Genomic DNA, 26,552 nt, shown 5'->3' with positions numbered 1-26,552 from the left:
TAGAGATATAGAGCTATGTCGCAAAAATAGAGATCGGTGAATAAGTGGAAAACAATTGTCATTGGGGGTTCATAGTGGTACGTATGATTGTCAAACGAGTAACGATTCGTTCAACGCGTCAGCCTCTGCTGCCTCCGAGCGCGTGTCAGAACAAGTATCTTAACAATCTGCGTATTAAACTATCGTTTAAGTCTTGTAACCTTACCTCATGTACATCACAGGCCACGAGGATGTTTTCGAAGTACGTAGAAAGCGTCTCTCTTTCTCTCCCTCTCTTTCTCACCCGCTCTCTCACCCTCACTCTCTCACCCTCACTCTCTCTCTCTCTCTTTCACAAACGTCACGCGTCACTTTCCCGGCGAGAGGTCTGCGATTCGAAGCAGCGGATCTACGTTACGAGTCCTTTTCTTTCTTTTCCAACGGTATTTCCCTAATCCCAACGGTACGGTAGCCATTGCGTATCCTCAGCCGTTTTTACAGTACTATTTGGTATGATCGCTCTTGTAGCAGGAACTATTTATAGTGATGATACGAGAAGTCGCGTGTCTCGCCCACCAGCGAAAGTCTCCGCTTCGAAGCACCTTGTTGCATCCATATCAGCCGGAGCAGTGGATCACGCTCTTCGGTCAAGTTCTTCTTCCAAAGCACGTGACAGGGGAACGAGCACCGGAAAAGACAGCGTCGATGACTCTTCTTCCCTCGAGCTGCCTCCACTAGTTACGAGCCACTAATTTAACCAAGAAGACACGAGCCGTAGGAGAAAACGGGACGGGGTATTCTCTCTTTCAGGGAGAGAATTTCGCCGGCACGCTCGACCGAGTCTGGCGTTTCGCGATCGACGGACAAAGGGAGAAGGCGACGTCCGATATCTTTGCTGACATTTCGGGCGAAAGGTAGAAAATACAGGAAGAATCGGAGAGGATGGCGTGGTGACACAGCAATGGTAACGGTGGTGGTGGTGGTGGTGGTGGTGGTGGTGGTGGTGGTGGTGGTGTTGTTGGCTAAAGCGGTGGACCGAGCAGGGCGGAACGTCCGTCGAGCTTACCCCGGGAGCTGTAAACGGTGGTGGTGATGATATAGTCAGTCTTGCGAGAAGAGAAGAATTTGGCGGAAAAATCGGGGGCACGCGGCGCGTGGTTCTGTTCCGTTATGACGTATAGACCGTGTCTCGTGTGCGTGTGTCGATAAGTCGTTAAAAGGAGAATGGTTGAGTTCGTGTCGGACACGTACGGGTCCGTGGTCCTTCAACGAACACGATGATCGGTGTATGACCGCGCATACCTATGATATCACGCGTAAAACATTCTCTTCTAATCCGAACCATTTTGTTGGAGTAGCGCGGGCGCCGACTGAGGCGGTTGCGGCTGCAGCGACTCGTGATGATGATGATGATGGTCGACCGGCGAAGGCGTTCGACTGCTCCGTGAGGTGGAGAGATCGCCGCCACTGCCACCGCCTCCGCCGCCACCGCCGCCACCACCGCCGCCAGGATTCGCGGGTGGTTCGAAAGCCTTCTGTTCGCTCGGCGGAAGTAAATGCACCATACTAACCGGCACCGGGAACGCCGCGGCGGCGAAGTCGGGGAAGAAGCCCTGCGGTAGGTTACCACCGAGCAACGAGTGATGAGGAAATCCACCGTCGTCGCCGGGATGAGGCGGCAGACCTGCCAACGGATGAGTCATCTGCGTAGGCGGCTGGACGGCCTTCACGTTGTTGTTCAGCGAATTCATCACTACCTCGCCCGTCGTCGCGCCGGTGCAGTCCCTTCTCAGTTGTTCCAGTTTCAAACTTTTCCCGTATTTCCCGCGCACGTACATGAGCAGACTGTTGTACGGTATCCCGAAGATCCTGCTAGCCTGCGACGTGGTCATCTTCTTGTTCCACACGTGCTGCAGCGCCTCGGTCAGCTCCGCGTTTGTCCAAGACCTAGGTGGTCCTCCCCTGGGCGCGCTGTGCTGACCTTTCGGCCTGCCGACCGGCAGACCTCGGCTACCGTGGTCACCCCATCTTCGCGGCGCCTCGCCGTCGCCCCTGTGTTTCTTTGGCTTTTTCCCCGGATGATGACCGCCGAGACCCGCCGCGCCGAACAACCCGTGCAGCGTTTCCGGTTTAAAGCTATCGTGCAGATCCGCCAATAGGGATCCCCTGTCGAGAGCACCGGCGTGTGGGAACAGCCCGCCACCTAGCGACGCGACGCCGTCTAACGGGAACATGGCCGTCACGGAGCTTCGTCGCGGCGTCAACGGGGATTCTTGCTGTTGCTGTTGCTGTTGCTGCTGTTGATACGGATGCGTTCGATTGGACCGGTGCGGACTGCTCTCTCGCGGATGGTGACCCTGAGGCGGAGGTGGCAGTTGGCTCTGCGGATGATTCGGCAACCACTGGGCCGCCAGCTGGCCCAGACTCGTCAGGTACTCGCTGTGGTGATGCGGCGGCGTCAACGACAGAGCCGACATCGTTGGCAGGCCTGCCGCGGCCGCCGCCGCCGCCGCTGCTGCCGCAGCAGACGGAATATCTTGGAGGGAACCGTCAGGGTGCAGCAGACTCGTGCCGGTTAACGGTGATCCCCTGGGACTACTCGCCGCTTCGCTGCTCTCCGCCTTCACGTGATGTTGCTCCGCTCCACTCGGCGACACGGATCTCTTCATCGAGAGATTCTCCGCCATGTCCTCCAGTTGTTGCTGGTTCTGCGAGCTCGTCGAGGACTGTTGTTGCTGTTGCTGATGATGTTGTTGCTGCTGGTGCTGCTGCTGCTGCTGTTGCAGCTGCTGCGGCTGTTGGTGCCCACCGGTCAGATTCAGACCGCTCACCGGCGGACTCAGACTCGCCGGTGGATGAGGTCGACTGAGGTCCTGCGGCACCAGCTCGCCGGATCTCCTTCGCGGCCGGGCCTGTTTTCGCCGGGGTAACAGCGGCGATCCGCAACTCTCTCGCAACTCGCGCATCCCAAAGTTCAAGTGGCCCATGTGCGGTAACCTATCGCGATGGTCCCTCGCAGGATGAAAAATGGTCGGTGTGGTCACCGGCGCTGGTTCCCGCGTCGATGGTGGCGCCGTGCTCTCCGACGCGTTGTCATCCTCCTCGGGGGTGCCTTGTCTGGCGCCCTCGGGCGTCGACGGCTCGCCGAGGAGAAGGTCCGCGGTCGGCGTTTCCGGCGGCGACGTCGGCCTGGGCTCCGACGACGCTAGTCCACGCACCTGCAGGCTCTCCGCGGCCCTCATCAGTCCTGGAAGCTCCTCTCGGCCGACTCTCACCTCGCCACGGTACATGAAGTCGATCAGCGCCGCTACCTCGTGGCCGGGAAAGTCCTTCAGCACGATCACCGGATGTTTGCAGGGGTGCTCCGCGAATATCCTCTCGAAGAATGGACTGTAATTCAAACGACTCCGTTTATTTCCAGTTTAGATTATCGCGTAGTTAACGTTTCTTTCGAGTTTCTTATCACACGAGTTAGAAAAAGTAGCGACAGGCTGTTGAAGGATCGGTGAAACAGGTTGTAGTTATCCGATCTTTCCTCCGTGGTATCTGCGGCTGATAAATCATTCGAACGAACGGGAATTTGTTCATGGACGATAAAACGTGACGGTTAATGCGCGTAAATTTCACGGAATCGCGTTCCCTCGACATCGGTACCGTTTTTGCTACCGCCATTTTGTATTTCCTACCGGTTCACGCGTTGTCACTATGATCCGCGAAAATTTTTCCCTAATAACAAGAACGTAGAATCAAAGAGCGTTACGTTTGGTATTATCGGAGATATTCGTAGTTCCTAGAACCCTCAATAGAGTTCTCACGGAGTTCTCCGTGTATCTTAATTGTATAATTAGTTTCTAGATGGCGGTTGCATCGCGGTCACGATCGTATAAAATTTCTTTCATGATTGTACGAAACGAATTTTTCTTGAACCAGTGTCACTCGTAAACGTTCCCTTCTATGTCTGTTAAGGGTGATCATGCATCGTGTGCATGGAGAAATAAAATGACAAAAATGTACTACACGTATGCGTTCTATACCATCGTTCCCGTTTACGTCTGCCGGCTCTTTTGTTTCTTATAAGACGATTATGTCTGATTTACTCCGCCATTATCAAACACGCGACCCTTGCTTAAAACGAGAACCGAGTATGCATAATCTTTACGATGTCTAAAAAGGAGATTGCAAATTCTACGACGTATAGGCTTATTTATAGGTTATCTTGCCACTGCTCTAGCTTGCGATCAATTTTTAACCGATTTAGTGCACGTGTACATTCCTCGTGGCATATTCGTGTTTCATTTCGGTTCGAAACGATCGATTGTTTCTTGATTTATGTATAAACGAGGAGTAGACGTATCTTACACGAAGCATATCTAATATCGGTGTTAATATTAAAAAGTTCCATAGATGAGATCGGAAGGTTCCTTTAGAAGAGGATAGTTGCATCGGCAAGATGATTTTTTAAAACAATCGCTAGATTCAGTTTCCGTTTCCTGGTAACTATGCAATGGCCGATATATCTCGATCTAATCGTGGTTTCTATCTTTCTAATGTCATTCTTTCATCTTCAACAGGTCATTAGCCCGATGACAAACGAGAAGAAGCAGCCATGCTATTGACCACACCTGTTTTATAATATTCCTTAAGCTAGAAAGGTTATCAACGAAGCAAAGGAACTTGGTTTCTCATTGTCAGAGATAAATATACCTAAGGAAAATTCGAAAAAGTACGAATTGCTCGATGAAGATACTTATTTTCATTATCTGTTACAGCAGGCCCTGGCTATGCCACCTTTTGACTCATTCGGTAGGTTTATGGAACAGACGAAGAGAACATTCGGAGTCTTCTGGATTTCACGAGTAAGCAAAGGGAGTAACGAGGTAACTAATTGCTGGATACTATAACTGCTGAGAGTATTTCGAATTATTACCTATCTAACGAAATTGCCAAATTGGTAGATCAATTCCTCTGCATCCGAGAAAGGGACCAAACAGTCACGGAAACAGCCTGTAAGGAAATACGCGTGAAAGTTGAATTCCCGACGAAGATACGTAGCTGTGTTTCCACTTGTTACCGATTCCTCGAAATTACCAAATCGAGCGAAAAACCGCACGTCACACCCAACGCATGCTCCTCGTGTCTCGGTCAAGCAGCAAATGGAGGAGCGATCAGCGATTCGTCGATAGAAACCACGGACAAAAAGTTCCAACGAGAATTAACGTGTTTCCATACCGATAGATACCGATTCTTGGACAAGACTTTCGCTCGTGGTCGCCTTTACGTCATACGTTCCGCGTGGCAAGAAGAGCATTGCCGTGTTGCGTCGAATGCAACTGCACCGACTGAACCACCAGCAAACGAACAGAGAATCTCGAAACAAGGAATGTATCTTATTGTTAGATCGGGCAGTCTTTTTTCTTAGAAATCGCATTGTTCGATCGCGATATTTCATTCCGTTTTTCTTTTAGAAATCGACAGATATATCCGAATGAGTCGACGAAGAATAGGAAAATGCCGAAAGATGATCATAAGTTGGTAGCAAGAAGAAATGTTTATCCGAGAAGATTGGAGTGATGTAGATTATTTTTCTTGATTTTTGAATGTGATATCACTTGGATGATTGATACCAGAACTAATAGCTTGTATTCTATACCTAGATCTTATTTAGGTACGTATATAATGATGAGTAAAATGGCACGATGAAAATAAATAAGTACATATAATTACTTTGTCATTATATTGTTAATAATCGACTTCTTTTTATGAATACTGGCAGATGTCGACTGGTCGACGAAGAATAGGAAAATGCCAAATGATGATCATAAGTTGGTAGCAAGAAGAAATGATCATCTGAGAAGATTGGAATGATCTAGATCATTTTTCCTGATTTTTGGACGTTATATCACTTGGTCGACAATCTGGACATGCTGATTTCAGTAACGTTAGTATCTTAATTTTCAAAATTGAATTGAGAACAATTAAACGCACGTAATGACGCTTTCGTTTGGATAAAATTCAACGTTAATTTTATTAGAAACAGCTGCATGCTTTCAAAAGGGAAAAATCAATCTGGAACTAGTCACTCTCACTGATTTGGTAATCCTAACGTTAAGAGTTCCTCGAATCTTCTTGAATCTTCGACTAACTGATGTTAGACTCTGTGGACCGTCGGACAGTTTGAAGCTAAGCTCGAATCGCTTTTAATTCGACGAGTATCATCCAAGTACTTATTTAAAAATTCCCACGAGGCTTTAAACGACAAGTACTTTACTGAATTATTAAAAATAAAACGAGACGAGTACTCTTTTTCGGTGGTTGGTTAAGTTTGAGAGAGAACTCGAAGAATCTTCAAGATTCTGATAGTATCAAGAAAGATATTAAATACACTACTAAGTAAAAAGACAGCATAGATACAATGCCTTCTTGGCCTTATTTGTTCTACATTAGTGACATTAATTCTATCTTGCAGCAAGAAAATATTACAGTTTATATATTAAAAGTTATTAAATGTTATTTTTAAATATTTCTTATTTTGAGTGGTCAGTATGATCTTTTAATTTGAATATCACAGAGAATTATTCGAGATATTTTATTCGAACAGTCTACAGAGAAAATAGACAATTAAGAAGTTCTTTGGAATTGGAAGACATTTCTCTAGATAGGCATCTATTATTCATTATAATCTTATTCTAAATTAAATACAAAGTTTATGCAATATTGATTGCATAATCTCTTTATCGATATTTTAGTTTTCCAACTGAAAAATATTTCGATTTTATATATTTCAAAACACGACGTTGCCAGGTAGACTCTTCCTTAAAAGTATTCTTCAATTTTATACCGAGCCTTGAGGACTCAACGAGATGATACTTAATCTATGCTATGTTTTCGTCCAGAAGTGTATATAAATATTTCCAAGTTAGTTTATGGAATAAGTGATTTATGGTTTTCAATATAAAGGAACATGATTCATCGACTAGTGAACGAATTGGAAGAATTATTGATCGAATTTATAGACACTCTTGTAACGACGAGAAAGGAATAATTGTTACTTCGATTTCACTTTCGAATTTATAGGAACGTGCTTTATTATTTACATTCATCATATCGTATTAAATTCCGATAATTAATCGGGAAGAAGGATTATTTTCTTCGAGCAACAGCGATTGGTCAATTTTGTTTGCTGAACATATGCCACAGTGTTTACATAAATAAGCAGACGTATGAATCATGCTATGATATAATTGACTGCTAGCACAGGTATACAAGCAAGTGTAAATCAAAGGTATTCTATTTCTAATACGAAGTCACTATGTGTCTCGAACCACGGTAAACAGCAATCTAAGAAACATTATTGCCTTATTATCACTTAGCAATAGGTTTTATTGTAATCTCTAAAGGAAAACGAAAAAAGTGAAATCCTGTCATTCTTCAACATTCACAATTTTGTAATTTCTCAACTTCAGCAATTCTCGAGTTCAAAGAATGGTCCAAGAAGTTATCTTCAATTATAGAGTAAAATATTTCTTCGGGTATTAGTACCAAAAGCAAGAAAATTTATTTCTTCTTACCGGATAGTAGATTAATTCTCGTCCTAAACGAAAATTTTATGGCTACGAGAAATACTGCGGGAAAATAGAAAAATTCAGCAAATCGAATTTTTTCACAGTCTTTCCTTCGAATATGGAACAAACAAAAATTCGCGAAACGATTATATATCATGGCAGAAAATTAGTTTCATCCTTGTTTGCGTACTAATGGATAGCTCGGGTTTCAAACGCAGGAACATATGTCTAAGTTAAGAAACGTTCTCGTAAAAGTTTAGGAAACTAACAATGGAACATTTTAAAATGCCATTATCGTAAGCTTATTTCCCTTTAACTGCTGGTACAAATTGTATCACTATAGGACTCTCGGCGAGATCGCTGGTATAAAATATTACAGCGGAAGGAAAAGGTAGAATAATTTCCTACGTATTGAAAGAAACGAAAAGTTTCTAACCGCCATTTGCGAACTTGGAAATATTTTCTGAACGCAATCATTCTGTGGATTCGTGACGTTAATTTGCTTACGAGAACCGATCAAATTATTCAATAATATATTCAATAATATTTTCAGTATTTTTTCGTAAATATTTATAAATTCGCGGTGTTGCCGAAGGATAATGAAATTAAATTCCCAATTCGACGATTATCGCGAAGTAATTAAAAATATGCTAGTCATTGGTAGAAAAGCGTGTTAAAAATTTTTTGGAATCATTTTGGAATCGTAAAATAGAGATTGCCATGTGCTGTAATAAAATATAATATAGATCCTTTAATTTATTCATTTGAAATTATTCAATTCCAATTTAATCTTTCTCCAAATTTTTAGCTGATCTCTGAATATATATAGGAGCATTGGAAAAAAAATAATTAATTAACGATTTCCAATGGTTAAACTGACAAAGAAATATGGAAAAAGTGGAGTAATTGATTCAAAGATGTCTATAATATAAATTATTATTTTCTAAATACGTGCTGGATATTTTCTGCGATAATTTATCTCATCCAAAGTCTGTCACGACTCAGGCGTAGAAGAATGAAATAAAAATTGCTCGAGAAGCAGCAAGAGTATTAGGTTAGATACGCGAAGCATATTCGTGACAACGTTTATACATTTCTCTGCACTTTTCTAAACATTGACGAATCGCTATTGCTCCAAGGAACGAATGTTTTCTGTTTATTAATTGTCAATATGTGCCCAGTAGCATTGTCCAAAAAAGTCATAGTAAAGCATATGAAGTACACATGATCGATTCTGAACTCGTCTATGATTATCAAAAGTAATTATCAAGAAGGAGAAATGAAAGAGTAACCAAAATTAATGCAACTATACACCTACCTATTTAATTATCTATTTCATTAGCTATAACCTATCTATTTAAGTTACCACCATTATGGATAGCCAGTACTGATATTACAAAAACACTTTGTTTCAGAAAGTCTTCACGAATAGTTATCCAAAATTGAACACCAGGACTACCAAATCTGTTGACACGACGAGTACCACACAGCTAGTACTTCAACAAACTCCAAAAACCTACAGCTTTCAACAAAATTGACCAAGATGACTAAATACTCATTCTCATATACACTCATTCCTCTGCTCTTATGATACAACTTCAATTATAATCCATGTTACAGATCAGCAGCACCATATACCTAGTACTCCAACAAACTCCAAAACCTACAGCTTTCGACAAAATTGACCAAGGTGATCAAATACTCACTCTCATATTCACTCATTCCTCTGCTCTTATGATACAACTTCAATCATAATCCATGTTACAGGTTAGCAGTACCACACACCTAGTATTCCAACAAGCTCCAAAAACCTACAGCTTTCGACAAAATTGACCAAGGTGACTAAATACTCATTCTCATATACACTCATTCCTCTGCTCTTATGATACAACTTCAATCATAATCCATATTACAGGCCAGCAGTTGCACCCTTGGGAAACTACCAAACAGTAAAAATTGGAACTAATCCCGATGAGCCCCAACGAGCAATCCCAACGAGTAAATCGTTCTCGAAGAGAACACGAGGACGTAGGTGAGTAGGCGACGTGTGAAACGAAGGATCCTTCGATTGATCCTGATTTCTAAAGAACTGTCTTACCTGCAGGCACTAAGGACGACCTTGTGCGCCCTGAGGCTCGTCTCGGCGCAGACCAGGGTCACGTCGACGAGTATCTCCGCGTGCAGCAACGCCTCGAAGGCCTGTAGTATGTGCGTCTGGTGATTGTTCCATCGTAAGGAGTAGTGCGACTGCAAAGCCATCCCATCAGGACTGTCCGCGGCGCTCGACATTTTTTCACCGCCGCTCGTGCCGTTAGCGGAGCCACCTTGCTCCGCCTCGTTCTCCTTCGTACCTCGGGGTCCTGCGCTCGTTTTTCTCTTCCATGCACGCACGCACGCGGCCACGCACGTATCGTGAACAATGCCACCCCCTCGACACTATCTTGAACGGCGCTGTTCTCCTGAAAAACCAAATGGCGAACGCCGATGTCAGTGGGGACCACGAGGGTTCTTGCGCTGCTGCTGCCAAATCGGCAATGGTGACACGAGTCCCCGTGGGGGCTGAACGTCGTCGCGATTCGTTGCGATCTTGGTTTTGCCTTTTGGGCTTCGAGGTCTGGGAGATCAAGGCTGAGGAAAAATGCAGAGACACGATTCGCGGAGTTGAAGATCGTTGTTTCCAGGCTGGAGAAGTTTATCTCTGGTCGTTGGAATTGAAGATCGTCGTTGGAATGATCTCGGTTTGGACGTTTGAGAAGTGAAAGAAGTGGAGAGACACGATTAGTGGGGATCGAGGATCGGTGTTTTTTGATTATTGAAGGGGAAGGTTGTCGTGATGTGTTACAATACTTTTAATTTTGATTTGCAAGTGTGAAGAGAAAGGACAATGTTTTGTAGGATTGCAAATCTGTGTTGTAATAGAATGATTTAGGTTTTACGTTATTAGTGTTGAAGATTTGGTAGTTTTAGAAGGAGACATGATTGCTAGTAATTAAAAGTTGTTTTACCAGGAGGATTCTGTTTTTGCTTATCGGGGTTGTAGACTTGGAACTCGCACGAGAGTACGTGTTAGTTAGAAATAAGGAATTGAAAATTATTGTTTCGTCAAAATGATTTTATCGTTGATCATTAAGGTTAGAGGTTTGGAAACTTACTTGACACAGATAGAAAATAAAGAAATTCGAAAAATTAGATTAAGAGAGAATATAGAAAATCAGTTGCAAAATACGAAATCATGGGAAGAGAATGAAGAAGGGATTCCCGATTGATATTAGTAAATAATCATAATGTTTGGTTCATGGAAACTTGTGCGACTATAGAAAAAGAGGGTCTAACCGATTGTAAGCTTTCATCGCGATATTTAATTAACAAATGATATAATATCGGCGATAATTAAATATGAATATTCGACTTTTATATTTGGGCGTCTTAAAGTCTTCTCTGACTTATTCATTTCTTCCATAAATGGCAAATTAGTTCATAAATATCATTTAAAGCTATTCTATCCGGGCAAGAATTTATGTAATCAAGGTGATAAATTTGAAGGAATTTGAAATGAGAAATTTCCGAATATATGAATGTTTTAATACGTTCAAATGCATAGTCATTGAGTATACGTATTAATGCCATGTTCGCTATCATGAAATTCGTGGAAAAACATGGTGAATATTTAATGCCGCGTTCTTGTCGCTCCATAACGATATAATATTAATTGGCATTAATCCATTTCGAACTTATTGCCTTCTGAATTTATATCGACCTCAACACAAAAATTTACCGTGTGAGATTTCTCCTGCTCAAATAGCACTTTCGTGTGCCAGGAAGCACAAAATCAAGTGCGCCTAAATATAACAGGTCCATTTCGATTTTCCTACAGTTCATATCAGTAAATACGTAATCGATAAATAGCAGCGTTCTCCGAAAAAGCAACGATATTATAAACAAATTACGAATATCAATTTCACTTATAGGAATCGAAATTTCGTCACCGACATCCGGTCTTCCAGGTTTATGATCAGACCACGACATTAATTGCTCATTCGGTCATTCCGTCATGCTGTGCACCACGCAAAAATCATTTCCGCCATGTTAAACGAGTAATTAGATATTAACTACCACCAAATCCGATAAATAAAATATAATTTTTAAATTGGACAATCAAAATGTTACTCTTTTATTCCAGATTGTGATTATTAAAACTGGAATATTTACGATTTTCGGAGAAATTTTCTAATTTCTCGATATATTAAATAAATAAATAAATAAATAACGAACGAATTATTACGAACGGTATATTATATTTTCTATAATTTTAACTAGGAAGGGATATTTTCGCACAGGATATTCAAGCACGCGATATTATATTTTTCTGCGAATTTACTTGTATAATAATCCCAAACAGGAAGTAGCAAATAAAATCTGAAAGATTCGAGCCAAACGCTATAGATCACGAACCGGCAATCGAAAATGGCTGAAATTTCGTGCACAATTTCACCAGTCGTTATTCACTTCTTTTCCATACTTCACCACATCGTCGATCAAGAGCAAAATTATCGGTCCCCGAAACATCGTTGCAGAGAATTTAACCGCGAGATTTATAGGCAGCAGCAACAATGTTTCACGAATGCAAAACTTATTACGTTTGATATAAAGGGTTTTCAGCAGAACGCAAAAGGAAAACGTTAACTATCGACGAATTAAATTCAATCGGGCGGCGATTTAGCTATAATGCATGTAATTTTCTAGAGAAGCTCCAGTGCAGGTATATCATGATGTTCTGAACATTATTATCCGAAGAGAAGGAGATTTATAGATTTCATATACGTTGATTTATTAGTCGGTCAACGAAAATTACTCGAATCTGCAATTTTACATGGGATCATTTGCATATAGGAAACGTCGATTTCGATTCAATCCCGCGGCTAATCTACGCGTATCAATTAAAATTATTCCAACGAATAATCGTGGAAACTTATTCTCGTGACTTTCGTGTACGGCCACTATATCGGTTCTATTTATCTTTATTACTCTCTAGAGTAGGGTAACAATAAAACGAGACGTAACAGGATAAAAAAGAACTTGCAAAATAGATCTATTTTTAATGACGAATTGCTAGAGCGACGAATTATTGTTTGAGAATTATAATCGCTACATATTACACGAATAATGGAACTTTTATCGGGAAATTTTATTAAAAAATATTCTACGACAAAGACTATTCGATTATTTCAATGCAATGTATCGTATAAATAACGTGCAAAAATGACGAAATAATTGGTTTTACCCCATATACGAAAATCACCGTTCTATTCCAGTTGAAAAGGTGTATATACGTAAGAAGCATGTGACAAGAGAATCAAGATTGTAGCAACACGTTTCGGGATAGGTTAATACGTTAATACGTTGGCAATTCGATAGCCAATCACAGCCCTCGCACGAAGTTAATGCAAAATATTTTAAATTTCGGATATTGAAATAATCTAATAATTCGAACTATCGAACAATCTCATAATTCGAACAGAAAATCGTAAAAATTTGTTCGTATACACGATTTAAAAGAAAATACATTTTTCACCAGTTTTATAGAAACGGGTAGAACGTAGAGCATGAAACACATATTAACGAACACGAACGACTCTTAGTTCGAACGCGGTATAGACAGACTTCGTCTCTTCCGAGATGTATAGATATAGATATACACTTCTTTTAAGTAGACTCGTCGGTTAAACTTTGTGACACGTGGAATTCCTCTCGAATCGAAGTGTATCGTGCAGTGCAGTGAAGTTCGCGAATCAAAGAAAAATTAATCCGTCAACGTATACGAATTTTTACGGTTAATGCGAAACGAAGCATGGAAGTCGTAGTTGACGAGGGAACAGTGATCGCGGGAACGATAACAAGGAACGCCGATCGAATCGGAATGTCGCGACTTGGAATATTCGTCGATGATCGTGGAAAACGGCGGAACATTTAGACACCGAAACTTGTTCGAATTTCAAGCTGTGCATTATTCATACACGCTGGTCGGTAGTTGGAGGGAAAAAGGTACAGCAAAGTGGGAAATTGCTCGAGTTTCGTTTGCTTCGAGTCAAACGGATCTCGTAGGCTTCGCGAAACCGCGGTACGTCACTGTGCGCCTGTCGAAAACTCACCGCAAGTTTGTTGTCAAACTCGCACGTGTTCAGAAAAAGTAAAAATTTACGATGTCTCCGGATACCTATGCCTCGTGTTATCGCTCTGTCTCTTTTTTCCTTCTCGCGTTTCGGTATACATGTCGCACTCGCTTCGAGCGGTGTTCGCGTCAAGATTAAACATGGACGAAAGCAACGTACCCCGAATGATTCGGCCGAACGAATCTTAATTTCGTCGCGTGAGATAACGCGTTCGCGAACGGGACGAAGACGAGACGAAAACGAGAAGAAGAAATAAGAAGGATGAACGATATCGAGAAGAGAGTCTTCGTTTACGTTTTTGTTTCATGTACATGCGAGGTTTGTTTTCAATCAGCCTTTTTCCTTTCTTTGTCTTCGCTGAACGAAGAAACACGAAACACGAACCAACTGGGCGAATGAAACGTCATCTGGACGAACAATTGGTTACCTCGAATCTTGATCTGTTTGTCGGCTAGAGGGACACTCGAGTGTTTTGACGTGACGCGGTGTGTTCCAACGGTTACGAAGTCGATTCACCGATCGATCTGTTTCACGTTTCCCATGAACATTTCACCTACTGGAATAATATACACAGTCCATTTTCACACCGAAAGCGACGATGTTAACAAGAAAATAACCACACATGGCACTGGATCTTCGGATAACCGGGTGTCATCGAGTCGGAAGTTCTCGCCAGGTTGCTTCACCATCCGTTACACGATCCGAGCAAATCTTTCTCGCACTGTATCGTCGTTTACGAACAGAGTGGAACGATCTCGACATTCGAAGCTCCAGATACGACGAAAGGTAACTTACACTCGTAACTGGCTGGCCCGGGAAGCGCGTATTTGCTTCGAGCGCGGACGTTTCGTTGGCGGGAAAATCAAACACAGCCGGCGGACCGCGTGGTGTTGCCGTGTGCGGTTATGTGTTACGTCAGAGGAAGAGGAGTCTCCTGCGAGGAGTCAAGAAGAGGTAAGGAAAGAGCGAGAGAGAAAGAGACACACACAGACAGGCACAGATAGAGATAGAGAGAGAGAGAGAGAGAGAGAGAGAGAGAGAGAGAGAGAGAGAGAGAGAGAGAGAGAGAAAGAGAGAGAGAGAGAGACAGACAGACGGAAAGCGCGCGCGAGAGAGTATAAGAGAGCGTGGCGCCCCTAAACGATCAGCTGATTCCTCACTGTCACCCATCGTCTTCTCGGTAAGAGCACAAACATGTTGGTCGGTATATACGATCGCCTTTAGTACGCGTGACACCCGCGTGTTACCGTATCACTCGGTTGGTCACTGTTGATCGGGTACCGTTGTTTCTCGCGCGAAATACTCGGTCGTACACCATGCGATCACTCGACAGCGAGCGACGAGTGCCGGATTTTCGAGGGGAAAATCGCGCAAGGGATGGGAAACGTTTAAACGAAAAATCGTGCGTCACCGAAGAAATGTTATGAGAAAACTGACCGTATCGTGTGGGTTGCGTGTGCGGCACAGCGGCGTCGGCGACGGCCGGTGAGTGAATGCGCCGTGACGTTAGGCGCCCCTCCTAAGATCCCCGCCCCTCCCGCTCCTTAAACCTCTCCCTCCCTCCCGCACGACAACGTCGTCTCTCTTTTCCCGCACGATACACGCCGCCGCTCACTTGCTCGCACACTAACTAACCAACCTCCCTCTCTCTTACCGGCCGCCTCCCCCTTTCTTCCGCCAACCCCTTCCCGATATGCTTTCTCCTCTTCGTCACTTTACCGCCCCGCGCGCAAACCTACCACCACCTCTCGCCACCCCTGGCGTGTGTCCTGCCGCTCCAACCAACATTCGCGGACCGCCAACTACCCCTTTCCTTCCTTTCTACTTCGGCGAAATCTACTGTTCCATGCGAGACGCGCTCCTTCTTGTTGCCCTAACTCGCCTCCCCTCCCCCGCCCCGCCCGCGCGCTCGGCCCACACACCGCTTTGCCTCTGTTCTCCGCTGGCTAGCACGAATCTACGCGCTCATCCGCGAGCCGATGCAACCGATAAGAAAAGTTCGACATGCACACGAGGGATTCCACGCGACCATCGCGTCCCGCTCTACTCCGACGCCTCTGCTTTTTGCCTCTTTGCAAACGCGAGCATGCCCCGAGTATGTTTTCTTGGTAGTTTCCAGCGATCGTACCGCCACTATCCGTCAACTCTTACGCGTTCTTTCTTTTCTTTTCTCTTTCCTCTTTTTACTTATTCCCAGAGTCGATCGAGGTTAATCGCCGTTACATTTTCGGTTACAGGAGAGATGGCCGAATTTTCGCATATACACTCGGATCAGCGGACCTGCGGCGTTGCGTCGCAGGAGAGTGCGGCGAGGAACGCGATCGAGACGCGGCGTATCGCGGAGGTGGAAAGTCGAAATATGAAGTTGGCGGATCGATCGCGGATGGGGGACGATAAATACAAAGCAGGTGTTGCAAAGATTTCGAGGACGACGAAAGGCGAGCGACGAGGAGTCAAGGCCGCCGACGGAGGTGGCACTAAGAGGGTGAATTCCAAGTTCAGGACCTTTCGAAGGATCTCGGATCGCAACGGGACACCATAGCAAGGTAAGAACTGTAGATAGTTTCCGTCTTCGCCCGCACACGTTTACGCCTCCCTTATGCCCGCGTTCGTGTGCGTGTGTACACGCCGCCGCCAAATACTCTTACGTCTTGTCGATTTTCTAAGAAGATAAACTGCCAGCTTCCCTTTGCCTCTTTCGCCGTTCTTTCCCCGGTCTTTCCCCGTGAAATTGATTCGGGCGACTGGTACGCGTTGTATCATATCTCCTACGTCCCACTAACGGGTTAATCCGACGATGTTTTTAATTTTCTTTTATACACGTTCGATTTTGCGTGGAAAATATTGCGACGATAGCGCACATTGTTAGTCAAATTTCCTCGAATTTTCGCTGACTGAGAAGACACGAAGAAACTCGGTTTAAGAAACGTATTTAGCGGATCGTTTAAATTTCGTTTATGCCAAACTTTGTTAATTTAATTCTACGACGGTGAAATGGTGGATGAACCGGTGCACAACCGGTGGATGAAGAAATTTTAAGAAATAATCGGAGATGTTAGATCGATTGTACTTATATTGGCAGAATGATCGCACAGAGTGTTAAGAAATATAGCAGGTTCATTGAATTTCGTAGAACGATCAACGTATACCAATAACGTGGCAATCTCTGTACCCTTGATCGCCATATTTTCGTGAATTTTCGCCAAGACACTGCCGGTGAGGCTACACCGCTCTCAGGGTTGCGAATATCAGAACATTTGCGAATGATCCGCGAATGATTCAGAGCCACGTAACATTGCTCGCGATCACACGAACGGGACACAAACTCGCCGGTACGGTAATCCGAACTCGTAATTGCACATCGCGTTAACGCTAGGCGAATTCCGATTAACGCACTGTGGGTAGCAGTATTCGCAAGGTTGCTGGAAAAATGGGAAACGAAAAGGCCAGGCCCGCGACAGGGAGACACGTTAAATCACGTAACCAGCCATACCAGCCGCTCATCGATTCGTTGAAAACTTACCCGCAAGAGCAAACAACTTGGCAGAGACGTCTCTGTATCGCGTACTGCACTTCCGGCGCGAGCGAGCACACGCTGATCCCGGAATCCGAGATTTCGATACAGGCCACCACTATCTTTCGTCTTTCCGCACACGCGATTCGAAACGCCGCTGCTCGATATCCCTCAGCATGTCCACTAATCACTGATCGCCGATTTTCACCTGAAACCCTCGATAAATATCACGGGTGGCCGCTGCTCTCAGCTCGCTGGCCCGCGCGAGTCGCGTCGGCCTCCGCGGTGCACGTGCAACTCGACAGCTGTTACGCGAGGAACACGCGTCACCAGAGACATGTCCGCGCTCGACGGTGGATGCACCCAGTGGCAGGAAGATCCAGGCAGATTTCGGGAGCCGCGGCGTGTCCTCGGAGCCACACGCTCGCGATCTAGGATTGACCGGCGGGATAGCTGGTGGATCGCGAGTCGCGGACGCGTGGTCGAATCGCGTCGCACGCGTGGAATTCCGCAGGTGGTGGACGCGGCGCGTCGACTGTCGACCTCGGGCGTCGGTGTGAGCGTGAGACACGGACAGGTGTGTGCGCGTAGGTGCACGGTGGCACACAGGTGTGCGGTCGAGTGGCGGCGGGCGGCCTGGCTCTTAGAGCAGTCGCGTTGTGACTGCCTCTTCGGACTTGCCACTGAAAGTGGAGAACGAGGCGAAGAGTCCCACCTCCTTGTGCCACCTCCAACTGGGTGGGTACCAGCCCATCGGACCCTCCCTCTCCTCTCTTGTCCTGTTCAACCTTTTGCTTCTCCACCACACGCCGTCCTTCCGGCCAGCCGTCGAACGCGTTTCGCCGATTCTACGCCTAAGTACGCGTACACCTATACGCGCGTGTGTCTTCTCCGAGCCGAGGACCACGCTTCTTCTGTTTCGAGTGTTTGCCGTGCACGATTAGTACGCCGGGTACCTACGAGAGATTCCTGGCTACCTGGGGGGAGGCACTTTGCTACCTACCACTTTCGGACCCGTGCTCCGTGCCCTAAATATCGCTGCCTTCCAGGGAGTACACCTGCCTCGCTCACCTGTACTTCATGCTAACCTCTCGGTGCGAGTGACCGGCTACTTTTCACTGCCTCTGCCTGCCTCTGGGGTAGTTTTCTGCCTCCTTTCCGACGTGCCCGAGGTCGCCGCAGGGATTTGTAATCGAGGCTCCCGGTAGATCCGAGGATTTTCCTCGATGAGCAGGAGGTAAATCGTTCCTTTCACGGGGTATGCAGGTTCTTCGGCTCAACATTCGCAGGCAGGATGATATGCTTCGATGGGTAGTTTAAAGGGTGCGCGTGGATTTCAAGGGTGTTGGTCAGCAGGACCTCGTGTAGGTCTTTTGTTTCCGATGATTGGCTGCTCGGAACCGGGGCTGGTCCTTTTCCTTTACAACCGAAATCTGATTATGTTTCGTACGCGTAGCTCGTGTTTTCCCATCTTCTTTTCTTTTCCTCCCGAATTTCCACGTCTTTTCAATTAATTCGTTTCTTCGGGGTTAGCGAGGCTCTTCGTTTCTTACTCCGTTTGAATCTTTCGAAAACACCGATTTCTTATGTACCCGTGTTTAATTCGCGTTAGAATAGTACAAAAAGCCTGGAATTATCGCATATTTTAAAAAATTAATCAGTTTTTTCCTGGGATTTAATATCAATTTCTTATTTTGTTGGCAATTATAACGGCTTCGGAATGAATTACTTTTTCGGGGGTTTAGGCAGGTCTCGACGAAGAGAAAGGTAATTTCTATTGTTCGTGTACTTGGTTTGCGATGGAATAGCAGTGTACGAAATTTGGAATTATTTTCTTTACGGATTTAGGAATATCGTAATTCCATTTACGTACATGTAACGAAATAGCGGTATAAAATACAATTTATTCGAATATTTGAACGGTGTGCGATATTTCCAGTGCTTTTCCGTAAATATTTATATAATTCGCGGTGTTACCGATGGATAATTAAATTAAATTCCAGGATTACCGCGAATTAATTGAAAATATGTTGGCGTGCTAAAAATTCGTATTTTCGAATCGTAAAAGGGATTGCTATGCACTGTAATAAAATATAATGCAGGTCGTTAAATGCTCGTATAATGTTATTACTTTGTTTTCGTTATATATATAGTACGAGTTACAATAACGCAGACAATAGGGCAAGGTTTAGTCGAGAAGCTATTATATTGCCTAACCCTATTTGGGATTAACCCTGTTATATATGGTAACGTCTATATATAGGTATTTGTAATTACGAGAAAAAGCAAGTTTAAACTTTCGTTGTTATTAATACAAAACGGTACGTTCTATTCGACAATCGATATTATACGTTTATTATCGGCATTTCTCGATCAGCAAATATCGCGACAAATTTTCCGAATAATCCCGCACGGCACGCACGGAAAATATTTTTTTTAGCTCAAATAATTCCAAAAGCGTGTTCGCAAATGGTTAAATAAATTTCTAGCTCGTGGTGAAAATTTGATCGAAACTTCCGATATTTAAAGGGCAACGAACTCCTGGTCTGAAAAAATTCGAATTTATTTTGCTATAAAAAGAACGAGCAGACAGTCACCTAATCTAATATTTATTCCAACAGAACAATATATTGGCAACCGACTAAAATTTGATATTTCTTTTTAAAAATTCCCCTTCTTCTCGCGGTCACGTTGGCAAAAGTTCACGTAATGATTTAGACAATATTCATTATCTATTCCATTAATTGGAAACTGACACGAATATTTACCAACGCTGTAAATATTAATTTAATAATACTTTAAGAATATAGCCGGTTTTATAAAATTTTGCAAATTTCGATGCGACATTTTTCCACGCATTTCGTACGCTTATTATCGCTATGTACATGTGTACAATTGATCATAAACGGTATAAGACAATACATATTTCTTATCCGATCTCAATCCGACGGTGTTTAATAGTTCAGTCTCACTCTGAAATAGCAAGGAGGTGAAGCAATAAATTGTGGATTCGTGTTTATCGGTAACACTGTAACACATGTTCGAAGACATATTCGGCAGCTGTCCGCCTATGCTCACGTTCAAATCACAAAATTCGCCCAAAAGATCTTCTCCACGCCTAATTCCACGAGCATCGTTTACCTAGGAAATTTTTAGCTGAAAATATTTCGTCGAAACATTTGAATTTCCCGCGGAATATATATTCGCGATCGTAATAATTTTTTCGAAAATTATTCGTCTCGCGTTCAAATCGCAAAATTCTTTCAAAAGATCTTGTCCACGCCTAATTCCACGAGCATCGTTTACCTAGGAAATTTTTAGCTGAAAATATTTCGTCGAAACATTTGAATTTCCCGCGGAATATAATATTCGCGATCGTAATAATTTTTTCGAAAATTATTCGTCTTGCGTTCAAATCGCAAAATTCTTTCAAAAGATCTTGTCCACGCCTAATTCCACGAGCATCGTTTACCTAGGAAATTTTTGGTCAAAAATGTTCGTCAAAAAATTCAAATTTCCCGCGGAATATAATATTCGCGATCGTAATAATTTTTTCGAAAATTATTTATCGAGAAAGTCCCTTAATTTTGAACTGGGAATTGTATCTCGAAGAGATTTGGAGTTGGAAATTTCGACAAAGAATTATACTAGGTTTATTCTCGCACGTTTCATCCTTTCAGTGATCTTTTGCTAGAGATCCGAAATTGTTTGGTCAAGTAATTAAACATGCGGGTATTCCTAAGTCATGGCGTAACTCGTGCTCAAATAACATTATAAATAACACACCTTACGTAACATTAGCCTGAGCATTCTTGGGAGTACTATAAATTACGTAAACTCGTGCATGTTAGAGCGGGGAATATGTAGAAATTAATACGAAATTAATGGGCTATTTGTTGGGGATAATTTACATGCGCCCAGCGCGATATTTATTACGCAGAATTATGCGTTCGAATTTGAAGGCTATGGGATTCGATTTAACATGGAAACCTTTTAACATGAAAGTCCTTCTCGATTTTCATCCGGCCAATCTAGACATTAAATAAATTACATAACCGATCAAGAGAGTTTCGCAAGAAATATTTAATAACCTCTGGAAAGAAGCTCGTAACTCGCGGGAATATTTTTGAAATAATCGATATTATAGAAAATTATCGTGTAAAAATCCTTTGCGAATGAGCACAACGCAGGATAACCGATGAAATCCTTTCTTTCGTATTTTTTTTCGTCACTAGCAACACATATGGTGGATATTTGATGAGGGTATTTAAATTACTTCAATGCTTTTTAAATAGATCTCAGATTTATTTTAGATCTGGAAAATGGTTTTGGTAGATTCGAGAAATTTCTTCTTTCGAAGCACACGCTGTATTATTAACTATCCACGTTTCTAAGGTGTATAATAGAATGACCAAATATTGGATAGAATCTGAGAATTTGAAAGGAAACGAGCTTAGGAAATTCTTTAAAAAGTTTCTTACGATTAGTCCCCCTAGGATTATTTCCCTATATATTATTAGATTATTACATTATTATTAAATTCGCTAGGATAATTACCCTATTTATTTTCAGATTCACTAGAATTATTTCCCTATATATTATTAGATTCCCTAGGACAATTTCCCTGTATATTATTAGATTATTAGATCATTAGGTTATTATTAAATTCCTTAGGATAATTTCCCTATATATTTTCAGATTCTCTAGAATGATTTCCCTATATATTATTAGATTTTTAGATTATTATTAGATTCCCTAGGATTGCTTCTCCATATATTACTAGATTCCCTAGGATTGCTTCTCTATATATTATTAGATTCCCTAGGATTATTTCAATTTCACTAGATATTCGTACCATTAATTTTCAAATATTAAAAATTCGCACAGGTTTGCTATAATAGCAACCGAAAAAGCGAAATTCAAAATTTAGTATCTCGGTACATATACCGTAGTAAAGGGAATAATTTCGAGATTTTCGTGATTTTCCAAATAAACGAATATAAAATGAAAATAGTTTGGACGATAGAATTTATGGAAAAACCACCACGACATGGAAAGAAAAACGCCATTACTACGCTAGCCATCGCATCCATTCTGCCTAATCGATTAACACATGTATCTCCGTCATTTCACCGTAAAAATTAAAACTCGATAATCCCGCGAACCGAAGAAATCAAAGATCTCACACCATAACTCGCGAATCATTTCCACTCTCTCATTTTCCTTTTTCTAATTTATTTCAACACTAGAATACGTGGCCCCCTTGACGCATAATCGTCGATTTTCGAAAACCGATAAATAATCTAGTCGATAATCTATATATATATATAGAACGCTAATATATTCTCGATGAAATATTTTCGAATACGAATTTATGGGAAATTTTTTCATCTATTTGGCTTAGTAGCGAGTAGCATAATCTGCTGTAACCTCTTTTCAGGCACCCTGTATATAAGTAAATGCTTTATAATATACCATTTTCGATAATTAAATCCTAATATAAACGGTTAATAGTCTGTTGATAACTATCTAACGTGTTAACCCTTTGTACTATAATAAGTCTATGGCTAGAATTATACTTAACACGTTTCAAGATTTGTATAAATTCTACAAATTTTTACAATTTCATCGTAAATGAAACGAGTACTAGGTGTTAATTAAAATTAAATGCTTCCTCGATTCACAATTTTTATTAATTAACCCCTTTCGATGCTTAACTATTCCTCGTACGATCAAGGAGCTGACTAGGATCATCCTAAATTTCGCTATTTCGGCAGTATACTGTCATTATACCTTCACATTTCTTCGACATAATAAATCTGACTATTTGTAAAAAAGTAAAACGCCAATTTTATTAAACATCAAATTTGTTAAATCATAACGTAAGGGGTTAACAACCCTCAACATTCGTCAGACCCAAGTTGCTGCTACCATCATCGAAATGATTCGTAAATGAACCGTATTTCTTCGGTCAGCTTAGAACAAATTCAATCATGTAGAATCGCAGAAAGCTTAAAATATTTTATTTTTCAACATCTTATTAAACAAAATTCGCCGAACACAAATCCAATCATGTCGGACAACAATAAACTCAATACTGCTGTCTCCTCATATACCAATTTTATTAAACAGCATAAGAGGTTAATAACCTGCAAAATTCGACGGACCCAAGTTGCTATCTTCATTTAAATAATTCGGAAATGATACGTGTAAACCATATTCCCCCATCTACTTTAGAACAAATACAATCATGTCGAACCATAAAATGCTTAAAAAATTGCTATAACCGAGTACACCAATCTCGTCAAACAAAATTCGTCGGGTCCAAGTTCCTATTTCATTTAAATAATTCCTAAACGAAACCCTGCAAACCATATTCCCCCGTATACTTTAGCACAAATCCCATTATGTTGAACCATAAAATGCTTAAAAAATTGCTATAACCGAGTACATCAATCTCGCCATAGAAAATTTGTCGGGTCCAAGTTCCTATTTTCATCTAAATAATTCGCAAACATGTGCAAACCATATTCCCCCATCTACTTTAGAACAAATACAATCATGTCGAAATATAAAATGCTTAAAAATTGCTATAATTGAGTACACCAATTTCGTCAAACAAAATTTGCCCGGCCCATATTCCTATCTTCATCTAAATACTTTGCAAACAACATATGCAAACCATATTCCCCCATCTGCTTTAGAACAAATACAATCATGTCGAAATATAAAATGCTTAAAAAATTGCTATAATTGAGTACACCAATTTCGTCAAACAAAATTTGTCCGGCCCATATTCCTATCTTCATCTAAATAATTTGCAAACAACATATGCAAACCATATTCCCCCATCTCTTTTAGAATAAATGCCATTATGTCGAACCATAAAATGCTTAAAAAATTGCTATAACCGAGTACACCAATTTCGTCAAACAAAATTCATCAGACCCAAGTTCCCATCTTCATCTAAACAATTCGCAAACGAAACGTGCACACTATATTCTCTCCTATACTTTAGAACAAATCCCATTGTGTCGAACCATAGAATGCTTGAAAAATGTCTATAAAGGAGCATATCAATCTCGTCATGCAAAATTCGCCGGACCCGAGTTGTCACGTAATAGAAAGCGTTTCGTGCCCCACCTCGCGATAAATCCAACCATATCAGTCCGCAAGAGATACGAAATGCTCCACGTACGCCAATGTTAGAAACTGGAAAATTTTCGCAAACGTTACGTTCAAATCACCTTCGAATCACTAGATCCAGCCGAGGACAAATCGAAAGGAAGACATCGCTGTGCCCACATGCTCCGATGTGACGCGAAGGAAGCTCACGGGAACCAAGCTATCCTCGGTCTGAACGCGTGGGTGCGATGGTCCGGTCGTCGAACCTTCTCGAAATTAATTAGTATTCATCCTGTTGATAATCGCGCTAATTAAAAGACTGGAAAAATCAAGTTGGTCCGGGCCGTGGTGCACGGAAATAGGTACAGGTGATTATTCCGCGGGGGGTACGCTGGAAGGTGGGGCGACAGCGTGGCGAGGAGACGGCCTCGGGAGAGCCGGAGGGGACGAGGTGGTCGGAGGAAGTACCTACTTCCCGTACCCATCCACTCGTCCTTGTGTCCCTGTTTAAGGGTCTCGCCAGTGCAGCCTGGTACCACTACACCCTCCTCCCCCCGAGCGGCCAGGCTCAGTCACCCCCTGCCAGAGCGGCAGCAACGCTGCCACTACCACTGTGCCGCATCCCTCCAAACCCCGAGTCAACCCCCGGTATCACCCCACTACCCGCGAAGAAGCGGTGCCAGTGGTTCTCAGCCGGCAGCCGGCCGCGCATACAGCTATGTACGTGTACAGATATATACGCGCGAGGGTTGGTGGGGCGGCTGGTGCCGAGCACGCGTCACGAGGCGCTAGAAAAGCGAAGGTGCCCACGGATGTATTTTTTAATTATTGATTTTAATGACGAGGGGAGCCGCTGCCAACGCCATCTTGGATGCTGGGCGGAGTAAGAAGCGTCTCTCTCCCTCTCCGCCCTCGTCGTCCTCATCCTTCTCCGGTCCGCGGTACTCTTTCCGTCTTTCTTCACCGTTCGTCCACCGCTCCCTACGCGCGCTCTTTCCTCTTTCCTTCTTTCGCTCTGCACGCGTTCTGCTCGCGTTCTGCTCGCGTTCGCCCATCCCCTTCCTTCTGTCTTTTCATCCTTTCTCTTTCTCCCTCTTTCTCTCTCTCTTCCGACGCTCCTTTTCTCTTTCTCTGCCTCCTTCTTTTGCCTCCTTCTACCGTTTCCTTGCTCTTTGTACCCCGAAAGAGGCTCTGCCTTTCCTTCTGCCAGCTATACCCGTCTCTTTCCCGCTCGCCGTGTCTCTGCCGAGCTGTCTCTCTCTGCCTCGTAGGGTAGCTCCTACCTCCGTCTCTTTCTCCGCTGGATCCTTCGCAGGTTACCCCGCGTCGCCATCCTCCTTTTCTTCTCGACTAATGCCGAGAGATAGACAGATGATGATTAAGAAAGCGCCGGTACGTGTGAGGACAACGCCGCGACGTTCTACCCCTCCGCCACGACGCCCCGCGTCGCTCAGCACCCCCTCCTAGCCAGCTCCCGAGTTTTCTTCTCGATTTTCTTCCGCTTCCTCCGTCCGCGTCCTCCCATCGTCGTCTCCGTTTTTTCCTCGCCGCTTGATTTCCCTTCTAATTCCTCCCTTCCTTTTTTCTCATTTTCCCGCCGCGACGTCTTCTCGCGTTCCACGAGATCAGCTTCTCTCTTCACCGACGCGGTCTCTGCCACCGCGAGTACTGCGTGTCGCGTGCACGGTCACCGTCTTTCGGTGCACCGTGGTCCTGTGGATCTCGCGGGGGTTGCATCTATCGATGGATCGTCGCGATCCTCTTCTGGTGGATGTATCGAAGGGGTAACGATAATTTCGGACGGTGGAATTTTCGCTAAGGGTTGGGTCGCGATATTTTCCTGCTGGGTGCGTACGTGGATCGAGCAAGATTTTGGTTGTGGGTAGGTATGGGCTTGGTCTGTTATTAACGATGGCTTTTGGAATTTTTAGTCGAATTTTTTGGTGGTATCCACGAGGATTTTGTCGTGTCTAGTGGAAAATATACGTCAATTTATAGTTGGTTCGTAATTAGTGATTGGAATTGGGATAGTATGGAGAAATGATCGCTGGATATGTGAAGTCGACCGAGTTCAAATAAAATTCAGGCTTGATTATCGGTTATTGGTAGGTGTACAATCGATCAACAACTCGGGTATATATCGTTGATTATCCAATTGTATATTACGACAGATTAGAATAATGTTAAAATCAGAATGAAGCA

General features: G+C 43.2%; 1 protein-coding gene and 1 long non-coding RNA gene across 3 annotated transcripts; one reads left to right on the top strand and one right to left on the bottom strand.

Annotated features, from left to right (window-relative positions):
- Positions 1–961: 961 nt before the first annotated feature.
- lov (BTB/POZ domain-containing jim lovell protein) lies at positions 962–15,197 on the bottom strand. 2 transcript variants are annotated; one of them, XM_017903464.1, is made up of 3 exons: positions 15,149–15,197; positions 9,640–10,000; positions 962–3,369 (listed from the first exon to the last, which is right to left on the bottom strand). In XM_017903464.1, the coding sequence occupies exons 2-3, from the start codon at positions 9,828–9,830 to the stop codon at positions 1,311–1,313; spliced, it is 2,250 nt and encodes a 749-aa protein (XP_017758953.1). In that variant the 5' UTR covers positions 9,831–10,000; positions 15,149–15,197; the 3' UTR covers positions 962–1,310. The 2 variants fall into 2 exon arrangements, with proteins under 2 accessions (XP_017758953.1, XP_017758954.1); XM_017903465.1 differs by lacking the exon at positions 15,149–15,197 and having other exon boundaries at positions 9,640–10,027.
- LOC108549896 (uncharacterized) lies at positions 5,769–9,724 on the top strand. The gene is made up of 5 exons (XR_001890376.1): positions 5,769–5,917; positions 8,957–9,231; positions 9,309–9,379; positions 9,457–9,573; positions 9,646–9,724. It is a non-coding gene; the product is annotated as an uncharacterized LOC108549896 (long non-coding RNA).
- Positions 15,198–26,552: the final 11,355 nt, after the last annotated feature.

The sequence above is a fragment of the Eufriesea mexicana genome, unplaced genomic scaffold (assembly GCF_001483705.2).
Source record: "Eufriesea mexicana isolate 0111107269 unplaced genomic scaffold, ASM148370v2 scaffold2332, whole genome shotgun sequence".
In the NCBI taxonomy this organism is placed as follows: Eukaryota; Metazoa; Arthropoda; class Insecta; order Hymenoptera; family Apidae; genus Eufriesea; species Eufriesea mexicana.
Note: the sequence above shows the minus strand (reverse complement) of the source record. Positions and strands in the feature narration are given on the sequence as shown.